Source organism: Talpa occidentalis, unplaced genomic scaffold, assembly GCF_014898055.3.
Source record: "Talpa occidentalis isolate TD23 unplaced genomic scaffold, MPIMG_talOcc4v2.1 talOcc4.9, whole genome shotgun sequence".
Taxonomy (NCBI): Eukaryota; Metazoa; Chordata; class Mammalia; order Eulipotyphla; family Talpidae; genus Talpa; species Talpa occidentalis.
In genome coordinates, this window is record NW_023605305.1 from 44,787,905 (window position 1) to 44,811,977 (window position 24,073).

A 24,073-nucleotide genomic window follows, 5' to 3' on the forward strand; every position below is an offset into this window, starting at 1 on the left:
AAAAAAACAAAACAAAACAAACAACAAAAAAAAACAAGAGTGCATAGTAACAACTCAATATAGCACTTGTTGAATGTGAAATAGCAAATAACCTTCCAGATAAATCTCAAGTCAAGAAAGGTAGTACCATTGGGTCAATCATGTTAGTTCTATTTCCTCAGTGCTATTAGATATGTATGGCTTTCTCCATTCAGACAGTGCACAGAATTTCAAATTTTCTATATGCGGTTTCATTTAATCCAGTATTACTACTGACCTAGAAAAATAGTAATGAGTGTCAGGGGCTAGAACTAATAACTTATATCTCCCAGTTAAGAGTATTATAATACTTTCTATCATTCTCCTTAGTTTCCAGTTTTCACATCTCTAAGACCCAATGCAGTGATAATTATCTTTGTATTTCCTTATTTTCCTATTCCAAACTAACCATTAATTTTAATGCCTCATTTGAGATGAAAATATTTTATCATTTCCATAGATTTCCAAGGTTTAGTTTCAAAGAACATAAAGATTTCAATGAAAATTAAGAAGACTGACTGATACATAAACACAAGGAAAAAAATTAACAGGTCCATAGAAGGTTATATAGATGGTATATATAGTTAATGACATTCCCTCTATAATTATCACGAAATGAGCCTTAAATTTTTTATTCATTTATTCAACAACTTATTTAAATAACTGTCATTTATCAAGAACCCACAGATTTTAAAATAGAAAATGGTGATATATTCAAATAACAATGTAAACTTTCAACTGTATGTGTGTTGATTAGAAACAGAACCCTCTCTTCATAGAAGCTGTCAATAAAGGGTGAATTTGAGAAGGTTGCCATCAGAAGGAACCATCTGGGGTCTGATAGAAGCTTTTCTACTGACATGTCTACACAATGCCAAAATATGTAGTCAATGCAGCTAAAAAAATAAAGCTAAGTAAGATGTCTGGCACCAGAGACAAAAAGCATATGTTGAATGCCTGCATATTCCACTTTCTCAATAGGCTGTCTGGCATCATCAAGCCTGAGTATGAATAGTATATGTACACTTATGAATCTTTAAAGCCATTTCCTTTTTACACCTATGCATTGCTTAAATTATGGTTTAGTTAAATTATAGGCACCATAGAATATAAATCTAGAAACATTCCAGATTGAAAATGAAAATAAATTTCCATTATTTTACAAATTAAAGGGCATCAAAATGCTATGTCAGATAGTCACAGAATGAATTAGTCTCATCTCTGCATTTATTATTGATTTAATGCCACCAAAGTCACCAAACTGAGCTTAAGTTTCTTCAGGTACAAAATTGAGTAAATAATACAAACCCCACAGAGCAGCAGCATTACCAGGGGCAATGAATAAAAAGTACCTAGAACAGTCCCTGGTATCTATTAAAGGTCCAACTAAGGGTAATCACTGTTTATAAATCTAAATTAAAAGCACAAATTAGGGAGAGAAATTAAAACTAGTTGTTTCTGTATTTCTATAATAAAAGTTTCCCAGACTTGACTCATGTTTATTATTTAATGATTAAAGTAAGCCTCATGTTAAATGTTTATAATAGCTAAAGGAATATTAAGGTCCTGTGAGTATTTTTTTAATTCTGTAAGTATACCCTATTGGCAAGTCTGTTTAAGTTTGAGCTCACTACAATTATGTTTTTAATGGTGATAGTTTTACATACAAAATTATCCATCAAATTCATTTTTTTTTATATTTCTCATCTTGGTGAACTAACAATCTACTTGACTCCCCAAATTCATCATTCATCATTCCTAAATACAAACGGTCATTTCATTCCAACTGAAAATGCTCTTTATACAGGCATTGCTGAGTGGGTAAAAGCCAAGTTGACAAGGCAATGCTACCAGCATCCCAAGACAGCTCATTGGAAAAGTAATGGCTCAACTCAAGGGCAATCAATCAGTGATCCCCACAGCAATGCAGAATGTAGTGTTATAGGAAAAAAATAAAAATAAAGAAGGCTCTGATTTTCTCTCTTCTAATGAAGGTGAACTGGGAAAAACAGAACAATTCCAGAATCACAGCAAGAGCTGAAGGTGACAGGGTAAAACAAGGTTGGGAGGTGTACACCTCCCAAGGTAAAACTATGAGTAAAGCAAAGGGGGAAAAAACAGAGTAGAAAAGCCAGATGGTTTCCAGAAGAACAGGCAGATACAAAGGGAACCTATGGTGAGTAAACACAAACACAAATTCCTGCTAGCCCAGACCTTGGATCTGTGCTATACACGACCAGCTTCCTCCCATCTTCCAATTTCCAAAAGGGCAGCATAACCACCCCCCTCACTCTACCCTTAGGCAACCGAAGCTTATTAATTTCCAAACATCCATTAGTCTCCTTTCTTTATGATCAACAAACTTAAATAGATTGTTCTATCCCTAATTAGGAATTTACTAAATCCAATCAAATTCTATCCCTGAAATCCTGTCAATTCATTTCTTTTTATTCATTGCATTTTTCTCATCTAGATTATTGTAGGCTTATTTAAGAATATGGGCAGATCACAAGATAAATCCAGCTCACAAGTGTTCATTTGCCCCTCAATGTTTGAATTGTGTTCTGAATTAATAGCCAACATATGAAAATATGGAGATATAACATTCAAAACCAATTCTGACTTTTCTTGGGGAAAAAATCAAATCAACTGACAACAGACTCACATTGACAAAATATAAAAATAATGACAAAATAATCACCTGAAGCTGAGTACCATCTGGCTACTTTAGACATGCATTTTTCCAGTTTTGTTCCATTTCTTTATACTCTCCCTGTTTTCACTTCTTTGTTTATTGCCTGCCTCCATAGGAATCTGTTCAGTGTTGTATTTTCAATAACCAACTCCATTCAACTCAAATAAATACATCTAGAATAAAAACCATCTTTGAAATTATTCAGTATTATCTGTGATCTAATGATAAAATCCTTATGCTTTTACAGGATCCGGCCTATACTTTTCATCCAGTGTTATTTGTCACCCCTCACCTTCCAAACACGCTAAATCACAAACACTTTAAATCACTGGTTGTTCACCACGGTTTTTAAGGCAATGTTTTTGTTACACTCTAGATTCTCTCCTGGAATCCCTCATTCTTCAGCTGACCAATTCTTACTCATTTAGGTATCTCTGCCAGAAGGCGTTCCTTGACATACCTAGTTTCAGCTGGGTGTGCCACATATGCAGCTCTCTAATCTTATAAATGCCATAATGTACCATCACTATTATTAAGTTCATTAAAGTCAAAAACCCATGTCAAGCACAAAGCATAGTCCTGGCACATGCTAGTTTTCAATAACTACCAATGAATAATGTCTTAAACATCTCATTTCTAAGCATCAACAGTTCTAAAAAGTAGGTATTTTCCCATTTTTATAGTAAGAAAAGAGACTTATTTAAACAATTCACACAGGTTCACACAGTTAGTATGTAAAGAGTCTGCACTTAAACCACTGAACTAAAACTTGATGTTTTTAAATATATACTCTTTCTCAGCGTCATGGGAAACTCTGGTATAAATGTAATTTCACTACAGGATACATCAGCGAAAGGAAACAGAGATCAAGTCAATACAAAAGATAATAATGTCTAATCCTAAATCAAAGGTGACAGGATAAGTCCTCTGAAATGTTCAGCAGTTTCACTGAAATGTGAATGGTTGTTGAATGTCAAGATAATTTTTAAGTCCTAAGCAAACTTGGAGAAACTTCACAAAATCTTCATATTGTGAGCATTCAGAACTTCATTATTTTACCATAATATAGGAAGGTGATTAGAAAAAAGAAAATGAGGGGCCTCCCCGGTGGCGCAGCGGTTGAGCACTGGGTTGCGAAGCTGCCCGCGGCCTCTGCGGCGCTGGTTCGATCCCCGGCTGCTCCCCTGCCACCGGAGGAGGGTCCCACATGGCGCGCAGACCTCTCCTGCCGCCCGCTGCTCCCCTCAGCAGTGTACTTCGGTCCTTCTGCCTGCTCTGCTCCCCGCTCTGGCTCTGGTGAATTCTCTCACCCTCCCGTGCTTCTGACTGTACCCAGTGCGTGTATAAACAAAAACAAACAAACGAATAAATAATAAATAAATAAAATTAAAAAACATGCCCCTAAAAAAAAAAAAAAAAAAAAAAAGAAAATGAGGGCCTCCCCGGTGGTGCAGTGGTTGAGTGCTGGGTTGCGAAGCTGCCCGCAGCCTCTGCGGCACCAGTTCAATCCCCGGCTGCTCCCAGCCACCGGAGGAGGGTCCTGCATGGCACGCAGACCTCTCCTGCCACCCGCTGCTCCCCTCAGCAGTGTACCTCGGTCCTTCTGCCTGCTCTGTTCCCCGCTATGGCTCTGGTGAATTCTCTCACCCTCCTGTGCTTCTGACTGTACCCAGTGCTTGTATAAATAAATAAATAAATCTTTTTTAAAAATTAAAAGAAAATGAAAAAACCAATCTATGATAGAAAATGTATTAAGAAAATTCAATGCCCACAGGATAGGCAAAAGATAGATCATAAACTCTCAAGAAAAATATTTATGACAGCAAAGAAAGCACGATTAACAGAACTAATTAAAGGATAATTCTGTGATTCAGGTTATTGAATTTAAAAAAAGTAATGCTGCTATAAATGTTTCAAGCACAAATTAATTTGAGAATACTTAGCAACAGCTTGTGATGTAAATTTGTAAAACATAAATTCTAGATTTTGTTTTCAAATATCATAGTACTATATTACACAAGAATTTCATGGAAAAAATGTATACCTTGTAATAGCAAATCTTTCTAGCAAGATCAAAGAGCCCAAAGATACAAAAATAAAACTTTTAATATTCCTTCATTAACAACTGATTTGCTTTTATTTTTTGCAATCTTTGAAAACTTCACTATTTATCACCATAGGCTACAAATCATAGTTTTTTTGTTTTTAAAGGATTGATACATAAAGTCATATTAGATGTCCTAGCTTTCTTAAAAACACCAGCGCCCACTTTTTTTTTCTTTCCCCCTCCCTAGTATCTCAGAGCCAACTAAATACTGACAAGTATTGTTTTCAGTACATGCGGGAGTAAAACCCTTGAAAGCAATCATCGTTTTCACACAGATGGATATAGATGTTTTCAGTGTTCTGTATGGAATCTTATTGCCACATAAGCACCTGCAGTCTTGCATTGTCCTGCTAGGCATTCCTAAAAACACCTGGGCAAGCTGTTTACTAAAAAAACTAGACATTGGAAGAGATGAGGGATAATTAGCAAATAAAACTATTCCTGGCACTCTCTCGACATTAGAGCAGAACGGAGCTCCAAGTCGGCACCTGGTGAAGGGAACTGCTAGATGTGATAATTCCAATTTACACATTCAGCACAACATTCTGTCTGCCTGTCAATTTGAAACAGTTTCCTATTCAGTGATAACAGATACTCCGAAAGAATGCAGTGTGGAAATGCTGACATGAATTTTTTATGCACCAACTAGACCCTTTCTCCTCTGGACCAGCTGCATCTGCCTCCTTCACTCTTGGAAGGGACTGACACTTGAGTGCTTTGTCCATCTACGAGCAAAACATTTTATATTTATAGGCAAATTTAAAGTATCAAACACTCATGCAGAAAAAAATACTAATAAAATTTTCTTAGGCAGTTAAGGAAAATAATAAAGTTGTAACAAATGTTTTACTGTGTCTGTGTATCTTTATTTAATGCAGTACTTCAACCACCCCACCATGAAAATACATATTTCTACTGAGTATAAATTTTATTAAGATTAAGTAAAATTTATTAAGATTAAGTAAGAGAGAGAAGGGAGGGCAGATGCATAGAGAGAGCATTGTAAGTCAGGTATTTATTTGTAAATGCTAAATAGGAAAAAAAATTTAACCTAAATGTATGCAGTTTCATTTTTCAGATATTTCCCTATAATCATCTTTTCAAGAGTTACTTATAGAAAGGCAATTAAGTTAATGTTATAGTCAGAAAATTAGAAGTTCCAGATTTTCAAATCCCCCTTTATTTAAATGACAAATGTGAACAATGTTTTATAAAGTATTACTGATTTGTTATTTTTCCTACATATATACCAGATTATATTCATAATAATAAATAATATCTCCCCCATAATAAACTATGCCTTCTCCTTCCAGATAGGCACCTGGATGATTGCTCATTTATTCTAATAATGTGGCCAGGGTTCAACCATTTCTGGAACTTTCCCTTTATATTTCCCCATTTAAGACTGGACTGATTTGAGAAAATAGATATAAATTATTCAGTAATGAAACTGCTAAAATAATGCTTCAACACCTTTATTGTTTTAAAACAAAAGGTGGTAATGAACTATTATATGTGAGACTCAAACCTCAAATCAATGCAGTTTGTCAATAAAAACTTCTTAAGTTTTCTGAGCAAATCGTTTAATTACAAGGTATCTAAGGTTTGAATATTTAGAAGTTCAGAATATAGTACTTTTAACATACCATTCTAAATAAAATTCTTCTTCAAAATTAATGAATAAAGAAGTTACTTCCTCTAATTGCACTGTGCATTTAACCTTGATTTCTACTAAATATAGAATGTGTCAATTGCCTAAATCATTCACAGACATAGATAGGATGTTAAATCAGATAACCATTTAGAAATGTTGGCCAAATAAGGAAAGAATACAAAATTGACAACCATTATACATACATACGCAAATATACATACATACACACACATGTATATGTGTATATACATTTGTTATAGGGCACTTTATGGAGAATCCCCCAGACATCATTTTTAATATAAGCTATAACCATTTCAATGTTAATAATAATGTCATTAAGCATATATTGACCAAAAAAGCTATAAACTTTCAGAGAATTTTCTATTTATTAATAAGAAATTCACAAGACAACATCACAAGAATTTTCTAAATCACTAGAGATATTCATTACTCATCATTTTTAAGCTGATTATTTTTTGTTAAGATTTATTTATTTAGGGCCTCTCTGGTGGTGCAAGGGGTTAAGATGCAACCTATCAAGCTGTCTGCAGCCTCTGCAGCACGAGTTCGATTCCCAGGCTGGCCAGAGAGCAACCCACATGGCGCAGCAGACCTCTCCTGTCTCACCCACTGCTCCCCTCAGCAGTGTATTTCAGTCAGTCTGCCTGATCTGTTCCCCACTCTGTCTCTGGTGAATCCTCTCACCCCCCATACCTCTCACCTGTACTGCAGCTATTATATGCATAAATAAATAAATCTTTAAAAAAATCTTTAAAAAAAAGATTTATTTATTTATACAAGAACCGGGGTACAGGCCAGATGTGTGGGAGGGTGAGAGGATTCACCAGAGATAGAGCAGGGAACAGAACAGGCAGACTGACTGAAATACACTGCTGAGGGGCACAGCGGGCGAGAAGGAGAGGTCTGCTTCGCCATGTGGGTTGCTCCACGGCCGGCAGGAATCTAACCAGCATTAGAGAGGCTGTAGACAGCTTCACAGCGCTGCTCTCAACAGCCTGCGCCACCAGGCAAGCCCCATTTAAGCTGATACTTATTATCTTCTAAAGCATTTTCTCAAACCATAGAAAGCAAATGGCATTATCAGCTGGGTTCATCACTGGATTGCAAGAAAGAAGCTCCATTTTCAGAAAAGTCAACATTAGCTGACCTTCTTTTATAGTGTTGTTACTAACATCTAGATAATTTAAAAAACAAAAATCCTATAATAACTGAGGTTGCAATCAGTAATCAGAGTATGTTACCATTAAATCTTGTATACTCAGCTCTTAACCCTAAAGACTTTATTCCTGCAGGATACATATTATTTAAACAGCCACATCTGTTGTATTTTGATATTCACAAATTCACCAGATTGTTTTCAGGTGATCAGTAGTGAAATTAGCTTAACCATGAATAAAGCATGTATTTAAAATATTGTTTTGGTGCTAACACTCCTTGAATGCACTTCTCAGTTGAGCGTCAAAGCACTATGAAAAACACAGATATTACTATAACACTGTCCTTCGACTCAAGGAACTTATAAAGGAGCTTATAGGCTGACCAAAAAGTAGTCTATGTGAACAAAGTACCTTAAATCATTTTGTCCAATATATTATCCCCTAGTCACTTGTGGCCATTTAAATTACATTCAGTAAAATTAAAATGCACCTTTCCAGTCACATTTGCCGTATTTCAAGTGCTCTATAACCACTTATGGCTAGCGACTTATTCTATTGCACTGTGTTGCTATACAAATTCAGGATTCCTATTTATATGAGAAAAGAGGCTCTTAAAAATATGTTTGAAAAGTAATATAGCTTAACTGGAGTTAGGGGAGGAAAGAAAATCCCACTTTGAAGTCAAATTTGAGGCTCTTGAATTTTATGCCATGCAATTTAATTTTTTGTTTTACTGGGTAAAAAACTGGTCATAGAATTGACAAGATTAATTGAAATAATGCATATATCAGCATGTAAAAACAAACTCAGATGCTCAAAATCTAAGAGAGGGAAAATGACTGATGAAACGGGTAGAGAATGGAGGAAAAGAGAGAAAGGATGGAGAGGACCTAAGGGGTGGAAGACCAAAAAGGGATACTGAGAAAATACAGAGAACAAAACTAAAGAATTATTACTTTGTGCACTAGGCTAGACTACCATTAAACAACGATAAGACTCTAGTGAAATGTCATGGTTCAACCTCAAAATGGTCTACTGATGTTGACAAATACTGTTTTCCTTTAATATACTCTGTTCTAGTACATAGACTAGACAGAAACTAAAGTAGTATCTACTTCTAATAGTTACTAAAATAGTTTTCATCTAGTAAAGGTTTTTATATATGCTGTGAGTGCCACAGTAGTGAGAAAGAGTGTTTAGGCAGGGCAGTTAAATATTGAGTTGTCTACTGACAGTATCAACCATATCTGGAGTACTTCTTAGTACACAGCATTTGAAATCTGTAAATGAGTTTCTGATTTGTGTCGCCTGAAATGTATTCCAAGTAAAGAGGTGCTGGTCATTCAAGCTATTTATCTGTATCCTATATATTTGAAGCTTTAAACTGTGTAGTAAGGATTATAAAGCAAACAAAGACTATTTCGAGAGGTTTCCACAGTGATAAATTTGCCCTTTTATGTTTTACTACTTTATTAAAACATGCAATTTCAAGACACAAGTACATAGTTATCACTATTACACTAAAGTTAATATTCCCAGAAGACCAAAATATTATTTAAAATTAAACTTAGTTCTATCTTCTTTTTAACTACATTACTAGAAACATTTGTTTGGACCTTGTCAGAAGGGTTTCAATTTTACATCATTACGTTTTAACTTGCCTAATCAGTTGAACAAAAGTACTTTATGTAAAATGATTCTTTTAGTTGCCTTAGCTACAAATCCCTGCAGGATACTATAATTGAAATCTACTCACGTAAGTTAGGAATAATTAGGGCCCCAAATTAAGCCAAACACAAAGTTAATTCAAATAGTCAGCTGCTGTCATTTAAATGGTTACGGAGTTTTATTGTTGCTTAACATTTCTGAATGCTTTTAAATGTACTTTGTTCTTCTAGTCTGTATTTAGTATTTCAAGTACAAACAGAAATGGGATCAAGAAGCAAAGATTCACTAGCCTTTGGAGTCACACCTATATCCAGTCCTTTGTCACTAAAGGTTTTCCACTCAATCTTTGCTATCAGTCAATTAACAACACTGTTGAAAGAATGGAATGACAGCTCTGCAAGACAAGCTTTCTGGTAAATAAAGCAGCATCACCAACTCTACAGTGAGTGCCATTAAAAGGAACAAAAGTAGGGGCTTTTAGAAAGCGAACAGGGATAGTCTCTATTTGCCTAAACTCTAAAACAAAGTAAAGGATTAAAGAGCTTCCTGTTGTAGTGTAACAAAAGGGAAAAGATAATGTCCAAAACCCATACTTAAAGAGGGGAGGGGGGTTCCAAAGGCATGCCTTTAACAAGTTTAATGATGACTGCTAATCAGTGTGAACTGATACAGTAAAAGATAAAATTACTGTTGTAATATTTCAATTTTTCAGTGTTAGGAAGTTAATCATACTCAGCATTTGTTAGTACCTTCAAAGAGAAATTGTAATTTAATTTTTAAAAAAAAGCCTGTATTTCCTGAGATTATTTGATGTTAACAGTTAGCAATACTGATCCTCCTATATAAGTTTTACATATTTCAAGATAAAAATCAGTCTTAATAGTTTTGATCTTAAATGGTATAATTTTAAAAAACTGGAAAAAAATTTTTTTGATCGCCATTTAAAATATTTCTTAAATATTCTCAAGTGATAAGGTCATGACGTAGAAAAATACAGTAGTCTGAAACTAAATATAAAAGATCTACAGAAAGAAAAACAGGTTGACTTAAGCCAAGCCTGGCTTCGATCTTTGAAGGCTTTAACTGGTTCACTGTAAGATTTAATCTTCTACATTCCTGATCTCCAAACTGTTTTAAAATCTAAACTTCTTAAATTCTACCAAAAAATAAAAATATCTTGATCTCTAAATCACCTATATAAAATTCTCATTTAAAATTTGCTGTTCATTTACTTATTGTTAGGCATTAAAAAGCTGAAGAGTCTAATGAGGTTTACAAATAAATATAAATTTGAAATTTGCATTATAAAACTGAAATAAATCATTCATAAATAACCTATCTTTATCTGTCAGGAAAGCAAAAGGAGATTCTCACTAAAATTAAATAGAAAAAATACAAAAGTTCAGCATGTCTAATACTACAGAGAAAAAAATTACTAGATGACCTTAAGCAGCAGATAAAACATTTTTAAACTACTTGTGATAAACAGTTTACATTCAAATAATACCATCTTTTACTCAAGCAAAAATGGCAATAGTTCCTAGTTTTTCAAAATGTTGATTTTGGAAAACTAGTAAATATAAACTTTTTCGAAAAGGGTTAAAATCAACTTAACACTTTGCACTACATGTTTCTATCATGTTACTTTAAGTCATAAAAGCATCTGTAGTAAGATGCTATAAATGTTTCCATGTTATCCAGAAAGAAAGGACAGATCAACAGGGCACAGTAGGAAATACTCCTAGGGAGAAAGAGTTAGACTGCACTGTTACTCTGGGATTTTTCAAAAGATTCATCAGATAAAAGGTCAATAGAACGCATACAAAACAAGACTAGAAGTGTAACAATATATAAGAATATTCAATAAAGTTTCAGGATTGCTTGGTGCTTTTATAAAATAAATGAGTCATATAACTGAAAGTGGTGTTATTTCTATATTTCAACCTTGTTAAAGTTAGAAAGAAACTTCAATTTGCAATGGTAGAAATCACTGTCACACAAAATCTGATTTTTTAGACTAAATATTTTGATCACCAAACTCTTTCATACAGATGTCCTCTCAGACACCAGCCAACACTTGGGAGCTTATTAGAAATGCAGACCCTGAGGCCCAGCCAGATGACTGAAACAGAATCTACATTTCACCAAGATACTCCATGTGATTTATATGTGCTTTAAATTTTGAGGAGCACTGTTTTAGATAAATAAGAAAATCAAACACATCTAGTATGACTTTCCTGATATTTCTATTCTCTTGTACACATTCTTCCTAAACCTTCCTCCCCCTGGATCATAATGCACAGGGTTTTTTCCTAGATGAGAGGGCCTATAATTGCACTAAATTCCCTATTTTCCATTCTTTCTGCCTGGAAACAAATTCAGGTATACAACATATCTACTAAAAACAACCAAAAAGGAAAAATATAAAGAGCACTTTTAAACAATGAAATATCTGAACCTACCTACATCACTCTGTCCTTCACTTAATAATTTTTGAATCACCAGCGACCACCTCACAGAGTTCTGCCATATATAAAAGTAGGTCTTTTAAAATCAGGGCCCCAACCCACTGCCAGCAGCAACACTCCCAAGTACCCTGCATCCTTCCTATTACATTTAACTAAGCTATGAAGTCCTTGCCTCTTACTAATATACTATATTGCTTCTAATCGAAACCTAAATTTAACAATAGGCACATCTATCACCTGGGTTAGATTAAATATTACATATAAAAAAGAAGAGGAAACAGAAAGGTGAATGAAAGAGAACAATGATTAATATACTCACACACACACCAATTAAATACTGAGAAGAATATAGAGCTCTATAAATAAAGAACAATATGAACAATAATTTTATGTCATCTCCTTTTTAGATTAAACCCTATGCAAAACAAAAGTCTGCTTCATCTGCATCTCTCTTTTTCTTTTTTTTAAGATTTATTTATTTACGCATACAAGAACTGGGGTATAGGCCAGACGTAGGGGTGGTGAGAGGATTCACCAAAGACAGAGTGGGGAGCACAACATGCAGATCTACTGAAATACACTGCTAAGGTGAGCAGCAGGCAAGACAGGAGAGGTCTGCTGTGCCACATAAGTTAGCTCCCTGGCCAGCCAGGGATCGAACTCATGCTGCACTGGCTGGTGAAGCTTGATAGTGCTGTGTCTTTAACCCCTGCGCCACCAGAGGGGCCCTTGCATCCCTATTTTTCTTTTCCACTCCAGGAAATGGCTTATATTTCTTGGCACTTCAGAATCCCTAAAAATGCAGAACTTTTAAGTGCCTAGAACTCTAGTGCATTTTAATCACTAGTGTCATTTTTGCTTGTTCCTAACAACAAAAACTTACCCATTAAAACTAATTAAACAGATGCAACAGATATCACTTTCGTAGAGAAGAGCATTGATGTATTATTGGAATCTGAACAACAGGGATATTTTCACCCAAAGTTCAATCTGTGATATAAATGTGCTCATTCTGGGGCCTCCCCGGTGGCACAGTGGTTGAGCGCTGGGTTGCGAAGCTGCCCGCAGCCTCTGAAGCACCAATTCGTTCCCGGGCTGCTCCCCGGCCACCTGCAAGGGTCCCACATGGTGCGCAGACCTCTCCTGCCGCCCTCTGCTCCCCTCAGGAGTGTACTTCGGTCCTTCTGCCTGCTCTGCTCCCTGCTCTGGCTCTGGTGAATTCTCTCACCCTCCCGTGCTTCTGACTGTACCCAGTGCTTGTATAAATAAATAAATAAACAAATCTTTTAAAAAAAAAATGTGCTCATTCTTTTTCTTTTTTAATGATTGTCTATTATCCACCTGTAATTTGGGCATGGTCCAACTTCATCTATTTACTTAATATCTGATTCATAATAAATGATTTAATAATAGCTAACTTCATTTTAAATTAACTGAGACCACAGCTTTCACCCTATAAAAAAGTTAATTCCAACTGGATTAGAAATTTAAATATAAACATTTTAGAGCCACAGTAAAATTCAAGTGATTAAGTATTTAATTATTCTCAAAATATTAACTTTTAAGTATCAAAATAATGGACGAGCTTACAAAAGGAAATACTTCCACATCAAAATTAAGAAAAATGGCTAAAGAATAATAAGCAAAATACTGATCATTGTTATATCTCATTAGAAAATGCTCTATTCTGTTTGAATTTTCATAAAATTAAGCAATATGGACTTAAAAGGTAAACCAGAATATATGTTTATTGGTAAAAATAACAAAATATCAGTTTAAAAAATAAAAATGGGGCCTCCCTGGTGGCGCAAGGGGTTAAGATGCAGTACATGAAGCTATCTGCAGCCTCTGCAGCACAAGTTCGATCCCCGGCCAGGGAGCTACCAACATGGCACAGCAGACCTCTCCTAACTAGCCCACTGCTCCCCCAGCAGTGTATTTCAGTCAGTCTGCCTGTTCTGTTCCCCACTATGTCTCTGGTGAATCCTCTCACCCCCCATACCTCTGGCCTGTACCCCAGCTCTTGTATGCATAAATAAACAAATCTTTAGAAACAAATAGGAATGTGTAACAACAGCAAAATTGGCAAAAATACTGAATTAAAATTAAAAACTGATAAGTAAATCCATGAAAAGTGTTTCTCACAATAGTTCCCAAATTACAAATTTAATTTACAATCAAAATACCTATTTTCACATATCCAAGTGACAACAATTCTTAAAATTTTAAATCAGTGGTGTTAAGGTGTGTAAACTGATATTTTTACACACTGATCATCAAATTGGACATTTGTATAATCGGATTTAGAAAAATCAGCTTAGAAGATGTCTATATGTCTGATATAGTAATCAGTATTCCAGAATTCTAGTCTCAGGAAATAACCAGATAGGAAAGAAAACATATTTATTTTATTTCTGCTTGAAAGAGATTAAGTTCAAATGGCCAACAAGTAAAGGGAGTGGATTAAAGCACTTTTTTTTTAAGATTTTTTTTTTAAAGATTTATTTATTTATTTACACAAGCACTGGGTACAGTCAGAAGCATGGGAGGGTGAGAGAATTCACCAGAGCCAGAGCAGGGAACAGAACACACAGACTGACAAAACACACTGCTGACGGGAGCAGTGGGCGAGGCAAGAGAGGTCTGGGTGAGGCAGGAGAGGTTCTGTTGTGCCATGTGGGACCCTCGCCAGTGGCTGGGGATCTAACAAGCGCTGCAAAGGCTGCGGGCTGCGAGCAGCCCAGAGCCCAACCACTGCGCCACCAGGGGAGGCCTGGATTAAATCACTTTTGATTTGTACTTGATCAATTACAGTGAAGGTGTTAAAATCCACTATCTAAATATATAATGACATGGTAATACAAGTTACAATAATTTAAAGTGAATAAGCAGGATATAAAAGTATACGAAGATGAAGATCCTAATTTTGTTTATACATAGTATCAACAATGTGTGTTTAGAAAAAAAAGTAAATGTATTACAGGTTTATCAAACAATTTTAAACAATTATCTTAATTCCCCCATTGTTCACCTTTTCTTGTAAGAATATATTACATTCAAAATAAGAAGAAAAAAATTAACTTTTAAGGAAAAAAAGCAAGGATGGCAGACATAAAAGTCAAACTCAGCAGAGTCCCATGCTGATAAGGAAGAATAAATGTTGTTTTTTTGCTTCCTGAAGCTCTGATATGGAATTCCCTTCTCAGTCTTACATTTTAGCCAAGAGATCCCATGGCAGGGGCTAGGTATTCTCCTGGAATCACTTCTGTCAAGTTGACAAAAGGAGTTCAAGAATAGGGTTGAAAGATGTCATGAGATATTCACTAATCCACATTGATGTCTAATGCATGTAGACTGCACGGCTGTCATATGTCATTCTCTGTCATGCAGGAGGTGAAAAGAAAATAAAGAGTACCATAGGGTACCAAGCATATGTTTCAGTAAGACACTCCTTTAATAACCTGGCAGATAAATTGGTTCTTTCACACATACCAGCCCTACATTAATACCCAAATGTGCTCAATCATTTGTATTATCTTATTCTCTAATACCACAACCTAAGTAAATAGTACATAAAAGAAGGTGTGTGAATTCAAAAAATGAAGCAAGAGATTAATCAAAACTGAAATGACTCAGTATGGAGTAATTAACACAATTACAGTATTGCAAAATTAAGGTGCTTTAAATGTTTCCTGTGCTTTTAATTAGGCTACCTTTAGTACACTATTGATTCTTTTCAAAATATAGCAATAACTGTGATAAATGTCTAATAAGGATGTAAAATCAATATGGACAAGTATATAACCTCTTTACTTTTGCAAATTATTTCACATTAACACATTTATTTATTAAATACTTGAGTGGTCTTTTCTGTCAGAACATGGAGGATGGCAGAAGCTAAATAGCCAAGCAAAACAATGTTATTGAGGTCTCTTGGATGGCTGTTCTGCATAATATTCTGATTTGTAAAATTTTTCCAACAGCAAAAGATCTACTGGTAAATCAACAGAAATTGTGGATAAGCAACCAAAAACAAACCTTTTTTAAAACTGGAAATGAAACAAGAGGATGGATAGGGTGAAAACCAGTAACTTAAACTCATACAGCAAATAAGGTATATTCTAATGCTGATATAGATATACAAAGACCAAAATATACCACAAATTAACTTTTTAAAAGATACCAATGTGGAGCCTCCCTGATGGCACAAGAGGTCAAGATGCAGCACTATGAAGCTATCTGCTGCCACTGCAGCATGGAGTTTGATCCCCGGCCACAAGGTGCAGCAGACTTCTGTCCTGCCCACAGCTCCCTAAGCAGTGTATTTCACTCAATCTCCCTGTTCTGCTCCCCACTCTGTCTCTGGTGAATCCTCTCGCTCCCCCCAATATCTCTGGCCTACAGCCCAGCCCGTATGCATAAATAAATAAATCTTAAAAAAAAAAAAAAAACAATGAATCCGATTAAGCTTAGTTTTATTTTTTTCATTTCTGAGTCATATAAAGAAAAAATATACCTTGTTCTTGAATCCTGGTACATAATAAGGATTTGGTTTTGCAAGATAAGAAGCCACGTCACACATTTGTAAATGGCATTAATATTTATATTTTAAAACTAAATTACATCACTTCCTAGAGAAGATGTTACAATCAAATTATATTATACCCAGATAATGCAATAAAGAATATTTAAAGTGTTCTAAGAGCAATCTAGCTACCTACTTTCTCAAGGAGTAAAATCACATTGATCTGCACTAAAAATAATTTTTTTAATTAATTGTTTGAAACCACTGTTAATTTACATAATTTATAAATTAAAAAAATAAGATTGCATTTGCTATGCAGCGAACACAGATATGCTGTACAATTCCTATTAATTTAATGGGAGTTGTGACTCCCATTAAGTTTAATAGCAGTCATACGGCCAAATCCCCATGTACCTTTGCTGAAAATTTACCTCCCAGCTTTCAAATCAACTATACTGAAATGAACACAGTACCTACTTTTGCTAGACTGGAAAATTTAAGTCTCTACAGTAAGTTAATTCAGCATTATCATAGCAATGGCTATGTAGTTATTTTCAACAAGAAAAAGAACAAGGTTATCACAATGAAAAGAGACAAACTGAAGCAAGGGTTTAGGAGCTCTAAAGATGTAATATTTATCCTTAAGAGAAAATGTGTTCTGTTTTTCCAATTTGGAATCAAACTCTTATTTCTTTTTCAGTATGTTGTAAGAATTTTTTTTTTTTTTTAAAAATCCTAAGCCTAATTATGCCCAAGAAGCCTAGGAGAGGAATAGTCACATGAAGAGGTATACATTGTAATTCCCAGTAAAAAACTGGTTACTAGGTAAGAATCACAAAAAAAAAAAATAAATAAAAAATAAAAAAACATATTTTTTTTCTAAAAAAAATTCTTAAAAACCTATATTATAGCCACACCCAGGCATTCACAGCCTATAATCCACCTCAACCACCCCCAGGCACTGTACTCATTACAGTGGTTCCCAAGTGTGATGTGCAATATCAGTGCCATCCCAGGAATTTGTCAGGCCATGCAATATCCGGGCCCCACCCCAACCTTCCAGGTGATTCTGTTGCTCCTAAAATTTAAGAACAGTGCAATAATTTTTCCACGTCCATGTTGTCCTCCACTGATCTTTGTTCTCCACCATCATGCCATCATGCTCACTACTGTCTTTACCTAGCTTATTCAGCTCATCCTAAGATTCAGCTCAGTCACCATCAGTTCCAGTTGGAAGCCTTCCTGTCAAATACCTAACTACTCAGACAACCTTCATCCCCATGTCTCTGTGAACAGCATCATAATGGTATTAATTACCTGTTATTATGACTTTTTATCCCCTCTCTCACTTTTAAATCTATGACTAACCCTCTACAAAGATTTATGCTATTTCACATGATTACTACAGAATAAATACCTACTGTAAGTAAGATATCTTCCTAGGATATACTTTTGGAACAAACAAAAAATCACTATCCTTGTGAAATTGATAATAGGTGTAAGTATATATTAAGTTTTACACATTTCATTATATGTGTGTATAAAAAATAAGGGGAAAAGAATAAATGAAAATAGGTTGGAATTATTTTAATCTTTCTTAAATTTTAAAGAATCAACAAAACATCTGTTCTTCCACCAAATGACCATCCTGGAGGAATGATTTTTATACTGAAATGTTTCTTTCTAATTCACATTTTACCCTTAGATCAACTGTTTTCACTCTATTTTCACTCAACTAGTGAAAATACCCTGCAGTCAACCACCATTTTTCAGTAAGATATCATGAACTCAAGCACATTATAAAATGTGCTTAGAGAATTTAAAAGTACATTGAAAGCTGGTAAGATACTATTTCTACAGGTATGTTCTTAAATTTTCTTGATGTATATAAACAAATATGTAGTTGCTATCTGGCATATTTGGCATTTATACATGGCATAATATTTTTCTTTAAAATAAGGATAAGCAACAATGTAATCTGAGTTAATCAACTAAGATTTTGATTAATGCAATCTAATTACATACTCATTGCATAAAGAATTCAATCTGAAATTCATATTACCAAATTTGCTGAAGAACTGCTATTATTTGCAACTTGTCACTTTAGCAAGCCTTTATATGCCTAACTTTAGTTGCCAGAGCTCCATTATATAGCATAATTTAATTCTCTAGGACACAAAAATTCAATTTACTTTCCTACTTCCTGTTACATGATTCCACAGTGGGTTACTATGCTTATAAAAATTGGCTGAAAGAATCAAAGCACACCAGTTTCTCAACAAACTGATTTTGGTAGGATTTGAAGCTAGTTCTCCAGGAATAAAATCAGTTCTAAGGAAAACTTACAAGCAAAGAAAGGGAGAAAAATAAGCCAATTCTAACAATTGTACCTTTGTATAATCAGCTTTACTATGGTAAAACTTAAAAAAGTACTTGGTGATTTGCTCTTTAATATGCACACAAACCATTACATATTTATTAAGGTTCTGTGCATAGAAAATATAAGCCCTTGCAAATGTGGAAATTTAGCTTTCATATGAACAGATGTAAAACAAATCCCAACTTATGGTGAGCCTTTAAATACTAAGGCAAAACACTACTTGTAAACAGGAGAAAAGAAAGCATGGTCCATAGCTGAATATAATACACAGGCTCGTTTTGTTTTAAATCTTAATTAGTTGCTATTACTTAAAAATAATGTCTGGTTTCTATTGAAGAGTTAGAAGACTAGGAAAACCAGGCTAAATGTTGAATGATAATCACTCAGACCAAGTACTTTCCTGTCTGCTGCAGAATTCAAAAGGCGGCAGTACTCAAATTACTTTGCCTGCTTGGCCCCAGCAGATACTTTATACCCAGCAGGTATTCCGCAAAAGACCATGAGCTCCTCAAGGGCAGAACTGTGCCTTGTGCAGCTTTTAATCATAGGTGCCCTGCTCAATTTAGTTACTCAATGAGGAAAGAGGGAGGAAATCATCTAGGAAATCTTATGAGTTTATCTGTAAGGACCCAAGAACTTATACAAAAAAGTGCTCATCCCTGTAAAATAAGAAAAGATAAAAATCATGTAAGGCCCCAAAGAAACTTACTGGCTGAATGGTTAAATTTATTTATTCTTTCCTGTGCTCTCATACCAAACTTATGATTGTTTTCTCTATGAGTGTTCACAGAGCATTATCTGCTTTCCGGTAATAAAGGACTATCATGTCATGATCAACTTTTCGAAAGCAAAACCGTATGTGGTGGGATCAGTGTTCGAAGAGTGTACATGACCTGCATATACTCTCAAAGCTAGCAGTATGGGCTCATCCCAGGTTCTTTTTACCCATAGGAGTGAAGTGCTTCAAAAGCAACACCCCCTGGCCTGATGCGCCAAAAATGAAATTTCTCTTAATAGCAGATATGAATCCTGACCTAATAGGTGACACTAGAAATAAAACAGCAGTATCTCATGAAAAAGTCTCTGTTTGCTAGTCCTCTGCTGAGTTAAGCTACTGTACTAGCAAAGTAGTCTCTACTTTGATTGGAAATTTTTCCATTATGTGGACTAATGAGCTATTGGCCCACAACTGGAATCTTTTTTAAATGTATAAAAACATTCAATCATAACAGCAGGAATTCAGTTAGTTTTCCCTCAAAAAAACCTAAAATGCAAAATTATAAACTATACACAAGATTTCCTAGCAATCTGTAACTCAGTTTCTGTTCACTGTTTATCATTACAGTATTATTCATTCATTTTATTATTAGGTTTGATACACCTTTCAATTCTAATGCAAAGAGTAATGCCTTCTGAAAATAATAGTGTAAGTTATTTGCACCTTTCAAGTATGACTTAGGTTCAAGTAATCATTGTTTACTTTCTAAATACATATATTCTTATTTTAACATCTCTAAATTTGTTGCTTATAATATTAAGTTATATCAGTATTAAATGTGTAGGGGACTAGAAGAACATGGAGAAATTAATAAAACACAATTTTAAATAGCAATTCAATTAAAAATCTATTGGCTAGGGCCTCCCCGGTAGTGCAGCAGTTGAGCGCTGGGTTGCGAAGCTGCCCGCAGCCTCTGCAGCGCTGGTTCCATTCCCGGTTGCACCCCGGCCACCGGAGGAGGGTCCCACATGGCGCGCAGACTTCTCCTGCCGCCCACTGCTCCCCTCAGCAGTGTACTTCGGTCCTTCTGCCTGCTCTGCTCCCAGCTCTGGCTCTGGTGAATTCTCTCACCCTCCCGCGCTTCTGACGGTACCCAGTGCTTGCATAAATAATAAATAAATAAATCTTTTTAAAAAAATCTATTGGCTAAATTAAAATATTAACATGTTGAAACTTATTACAAAGATATTAGAATAATAAGTTTCTATCAATTGACAGTATGCCTCTGATTCTCTACTTATCATTTTACTAATAGGTATAAATGAAATCAACTGAAAGTACATAGAAAGTCAACCTCAAAATTCTCATTTTTTTCAACAATATTAATTGGGGCAAAAATATTACCTTATATTTTACATGTTTTTCTCAAAGACTTTGTTTTCTTCACAAACTTTACAAGATTGATATACTTCCACACGAAATACAATAACTACCAATGTCAGCTAGTGGTAATTTTAAATTAATTAGTCATAAAATTAATGCATCTGAGCTCCACATTAACTTCTGACCTCCTCTTTAAAAGGCACCTGGATGTTATTCTCACATATTATTTAAGATTAAAAAAGTACTGGATACTAAGAAATCCATGTTTATTAAGAAATGATGATTCCAATTATTTCATTAAACCTCAAAAGTTATCTACTTTTTTGAAAGTCAGATCAGTCTTCAAAAGTAAGTAGCATTAAGAAGGAAGAACTACCAAAAAGTCAGCATCTTCCAGAAGAAGGAAAAATTTTATTTAGGAATTTTAGAACTATGACTGTATTTGAGAAAATGACAAAACTAAAGCAAAAGAGTTGCCACAAAATATTGTCAAATTCACTGGAATAAATATAGTCAATGAAAGTAATTTTCTATCAAAACAAACCATTCATTTAGTTCTCTCTGGATTATTTGCAATTATAATATTTTATAAATTTATATAAAATATAAATCCAGCTTCTAGCATTTTCTACACTATGCAACTATGCAGTGACAATAATTCAACCTCTAAGAAAAAAAAGAATGCAACACTGAAAAAAATCTTTTGAAATAATAGTCATTCAAGTCACTTCTAAGTCTGCAGAGCTTAAGTTCTGAATTAAAAAAATAAAATTTAAACTGTATCTTACCTTCTGTATTCGATAAGAAGCTGATTATAATGATAAACCACAGACTTCGCATTCTGCAACCAGAAGACACCATTATTGATCCCTTTAAATATTTTCTTTGTATTCCTTAATGAATCTAGTTATAAAAGGCCAGCTTCATCGAACCCAGCAGTCTGCATCATTGATCCTCATATCTGAAAAACAAAGAAATCCATCATTTTCTCTATGATCCTGCTACGTCATAAAAAATACATAAATAACAACAAAACACTCTTTTCCTCCGATTCTCCCTCCCTCTTCCAGGTATAAAAAGTGTTATATGTTTTTATTCTATATCCAGTATGAAAGATGCTCCTACACACTGGGTATCCGCACTTTACATTCTGAAAAGAAAGCCCCAAAACATGAATAACCAGGACAAATGAACTGACAATAGTTAAATCAATTCCTAATAATACCTTTCTCCTCGGAAAGTACAGAAAGTCATTCTAGAATAATTATCTCTTTATGCCACATATTAGTCTTTTTATCGAAGTAGTGGCATTAGAACATAATACCTTTAACAAAATTTGTGAATACACATGCAGTTTCTAGTGACAATTTAAATATAAACCTGCAGTCAAGTCTAATCCGATGGGCCTTAAGGATCCAGTCCTTCAACTGGAAAGGAGAAAAAATCTTAGGAATGTAACTTATAATCAGTATTTCTCAGTTACTATGATTGCATTAGACCAGAGACTACTTACTGGTTCACTGGAAGTGGTCTACTTTCTTTGAGGATAGTTGGAGGAATTTCAGAATACACACTAACCTTAATCATATAAAATGGACACAGTTCCCAAATATACCCAGTCTCTTAGTCTAGGCTCTTAAAGAAATTACAAACTTTTTCCTTGAAGGGATATCTTAACAGTTTCTTCATATTAATCTACTATCATTTTTTTCTAAGTAATACACTTAACCAAAATTTTTTAAGGTACCCTTACCCTGATGGATAGGAAGAGTTTTTTAAAGTGGGGCAGTAAGAATATCCCTGCCCTTTCCAATGTTGTGTCTATAACTCAAATAAAATGAGGCTACATAATTTAGATTTTTATTTCATTCAATACATAATTTAAATTTAAATAATTTAGATGCTGTCACTAAAACATAAAGGAAATATAGAAAACATTTTTCCCAGATAACATTCATTCAGTTCTCTATACCACATTATCTGAGTTGCTCAGCGCTTGCGACATGCTTCATGTATCACATGGGATTCTATTAGCAGTTCACTACATTCTATTATCAGTTCACTCTAATGTAACTTAAGTGGAAAAACGGTCAGCTTTTAAATGGTTTAGAACACTTAACAAGCTATAAAGTCACTATCTTGCTTTTATCAACAAACACACCAAAAAGAATGTAAAAAATCTGAAGCTATTATCTAGTGTTTAAATATAAAGGTCCACAAAATCACAGATCAAACTAGCAAGATATTTTGGTAATAAGTTTGTTTTATACTCCTCCCCGACGCATATTCAGCCTGATCTTTTCACTCTGAAGTCACCAACAGCATTTAGGTATAATTTCTGCAGACATTTACGTATCATGATAAGGGGGTCAGAACTGGTATTATCCAGTTATCAGAACACCTCAGATGCTTCTCTATGCAAAGAAGTAAAACAAAAGCAAAGGAAAGCGTAAACTTTCTCTTCTCAACGTCAAAAATGTAAGGACAATATATCAAAAATCAATCCGATGGTGACACATGGCATGCATCTCTGCAAAACTGACTAGTTCACAGTGCTCATTTTTCACTTGAAACTCTAAGGAAAAAAAAAAAGGTAAACCTGCAGTTTACAGCTGCTATTCAAAGTACCTGCCTTAAAACTGCAAGCCTTTTTACATAGGTATAAAGAGAAGTCAGATAATTTCATGGCCTATCACCTAAAAAGGCTAATCAACGAATTATTATATCCTATAGACCGTTCAAGTGGTCTGATCAAGCAATTAGAATAATTTTAATGTATGAACAAGGTGCATTAATTACAACCAGAAAAAATTAAGTCAGCCCTTGGAATGCTCCTGATTCAAGCAAAGCATTCTGACCAAGTTTTGGTTGTAATGGATACTTTCATTCCAATGTACTAATGCCTACAGGCTGCTTGCCCACAAGCACAACTCTTGAACACATTTCCAGGTTCTTAAAGCGATCCAAGACCAGTCTGTCTTCGGTCATCCCCATTTGAAAGAGTCCTTGTTTGTGGGCATAAAGGGAAGGAAGAAATCAGGGACTGATGACGGCCTTGTAGGAAACAGCTGCCAAGATAGGAAAACCTCTGTTAGTGAGGGGGAAGAAGGAGGAAACCACACAACCAAGATCTCTTTTGTGGTCTTTGGCCAGGATAGACTATTTCATGAGCAGATTTTAACTAGAGTAAAATTTCAATGTATTCTTAAGATGTGAACATAAAATATAATTTTAAGATCTTAGAATGTGAAATGCAATTTTAAGAGTACACTCCAGTCA

The 24,073-nt window shown here is 34.7% G+C and overlaps 1 protein-coding gene across 17 annotated transcripts in view; it reads right to left on the reverse strand.

Moving 5' to 3' along the window:
- The window catches only part of ADGRL2 (adhesion G protein-coupled receptor L2), a 594,604-nt gene that overhangs the window by 125,832 nt on the left and 444,699 nt on the right, over window positions 1–24,073 (reverse strand). For all 17 annotated transcript variants that reach the window (XM_054691650.1, XM_054691649.1, XM_037501143.2 and 14 more), the window contains one exon: window positions 21,583–21,755. In XM_054691650.1, the coding sequence (XP_054547625.1) occupies window positions 21,583–21,655 (73 nt within the window). In that variant the 5' untranslated portion in view covers window positions 21,656–21,755. The remainder of the gene's footprint in view (window positions 1–21,582; window positions 21,756–24,073) is intronic.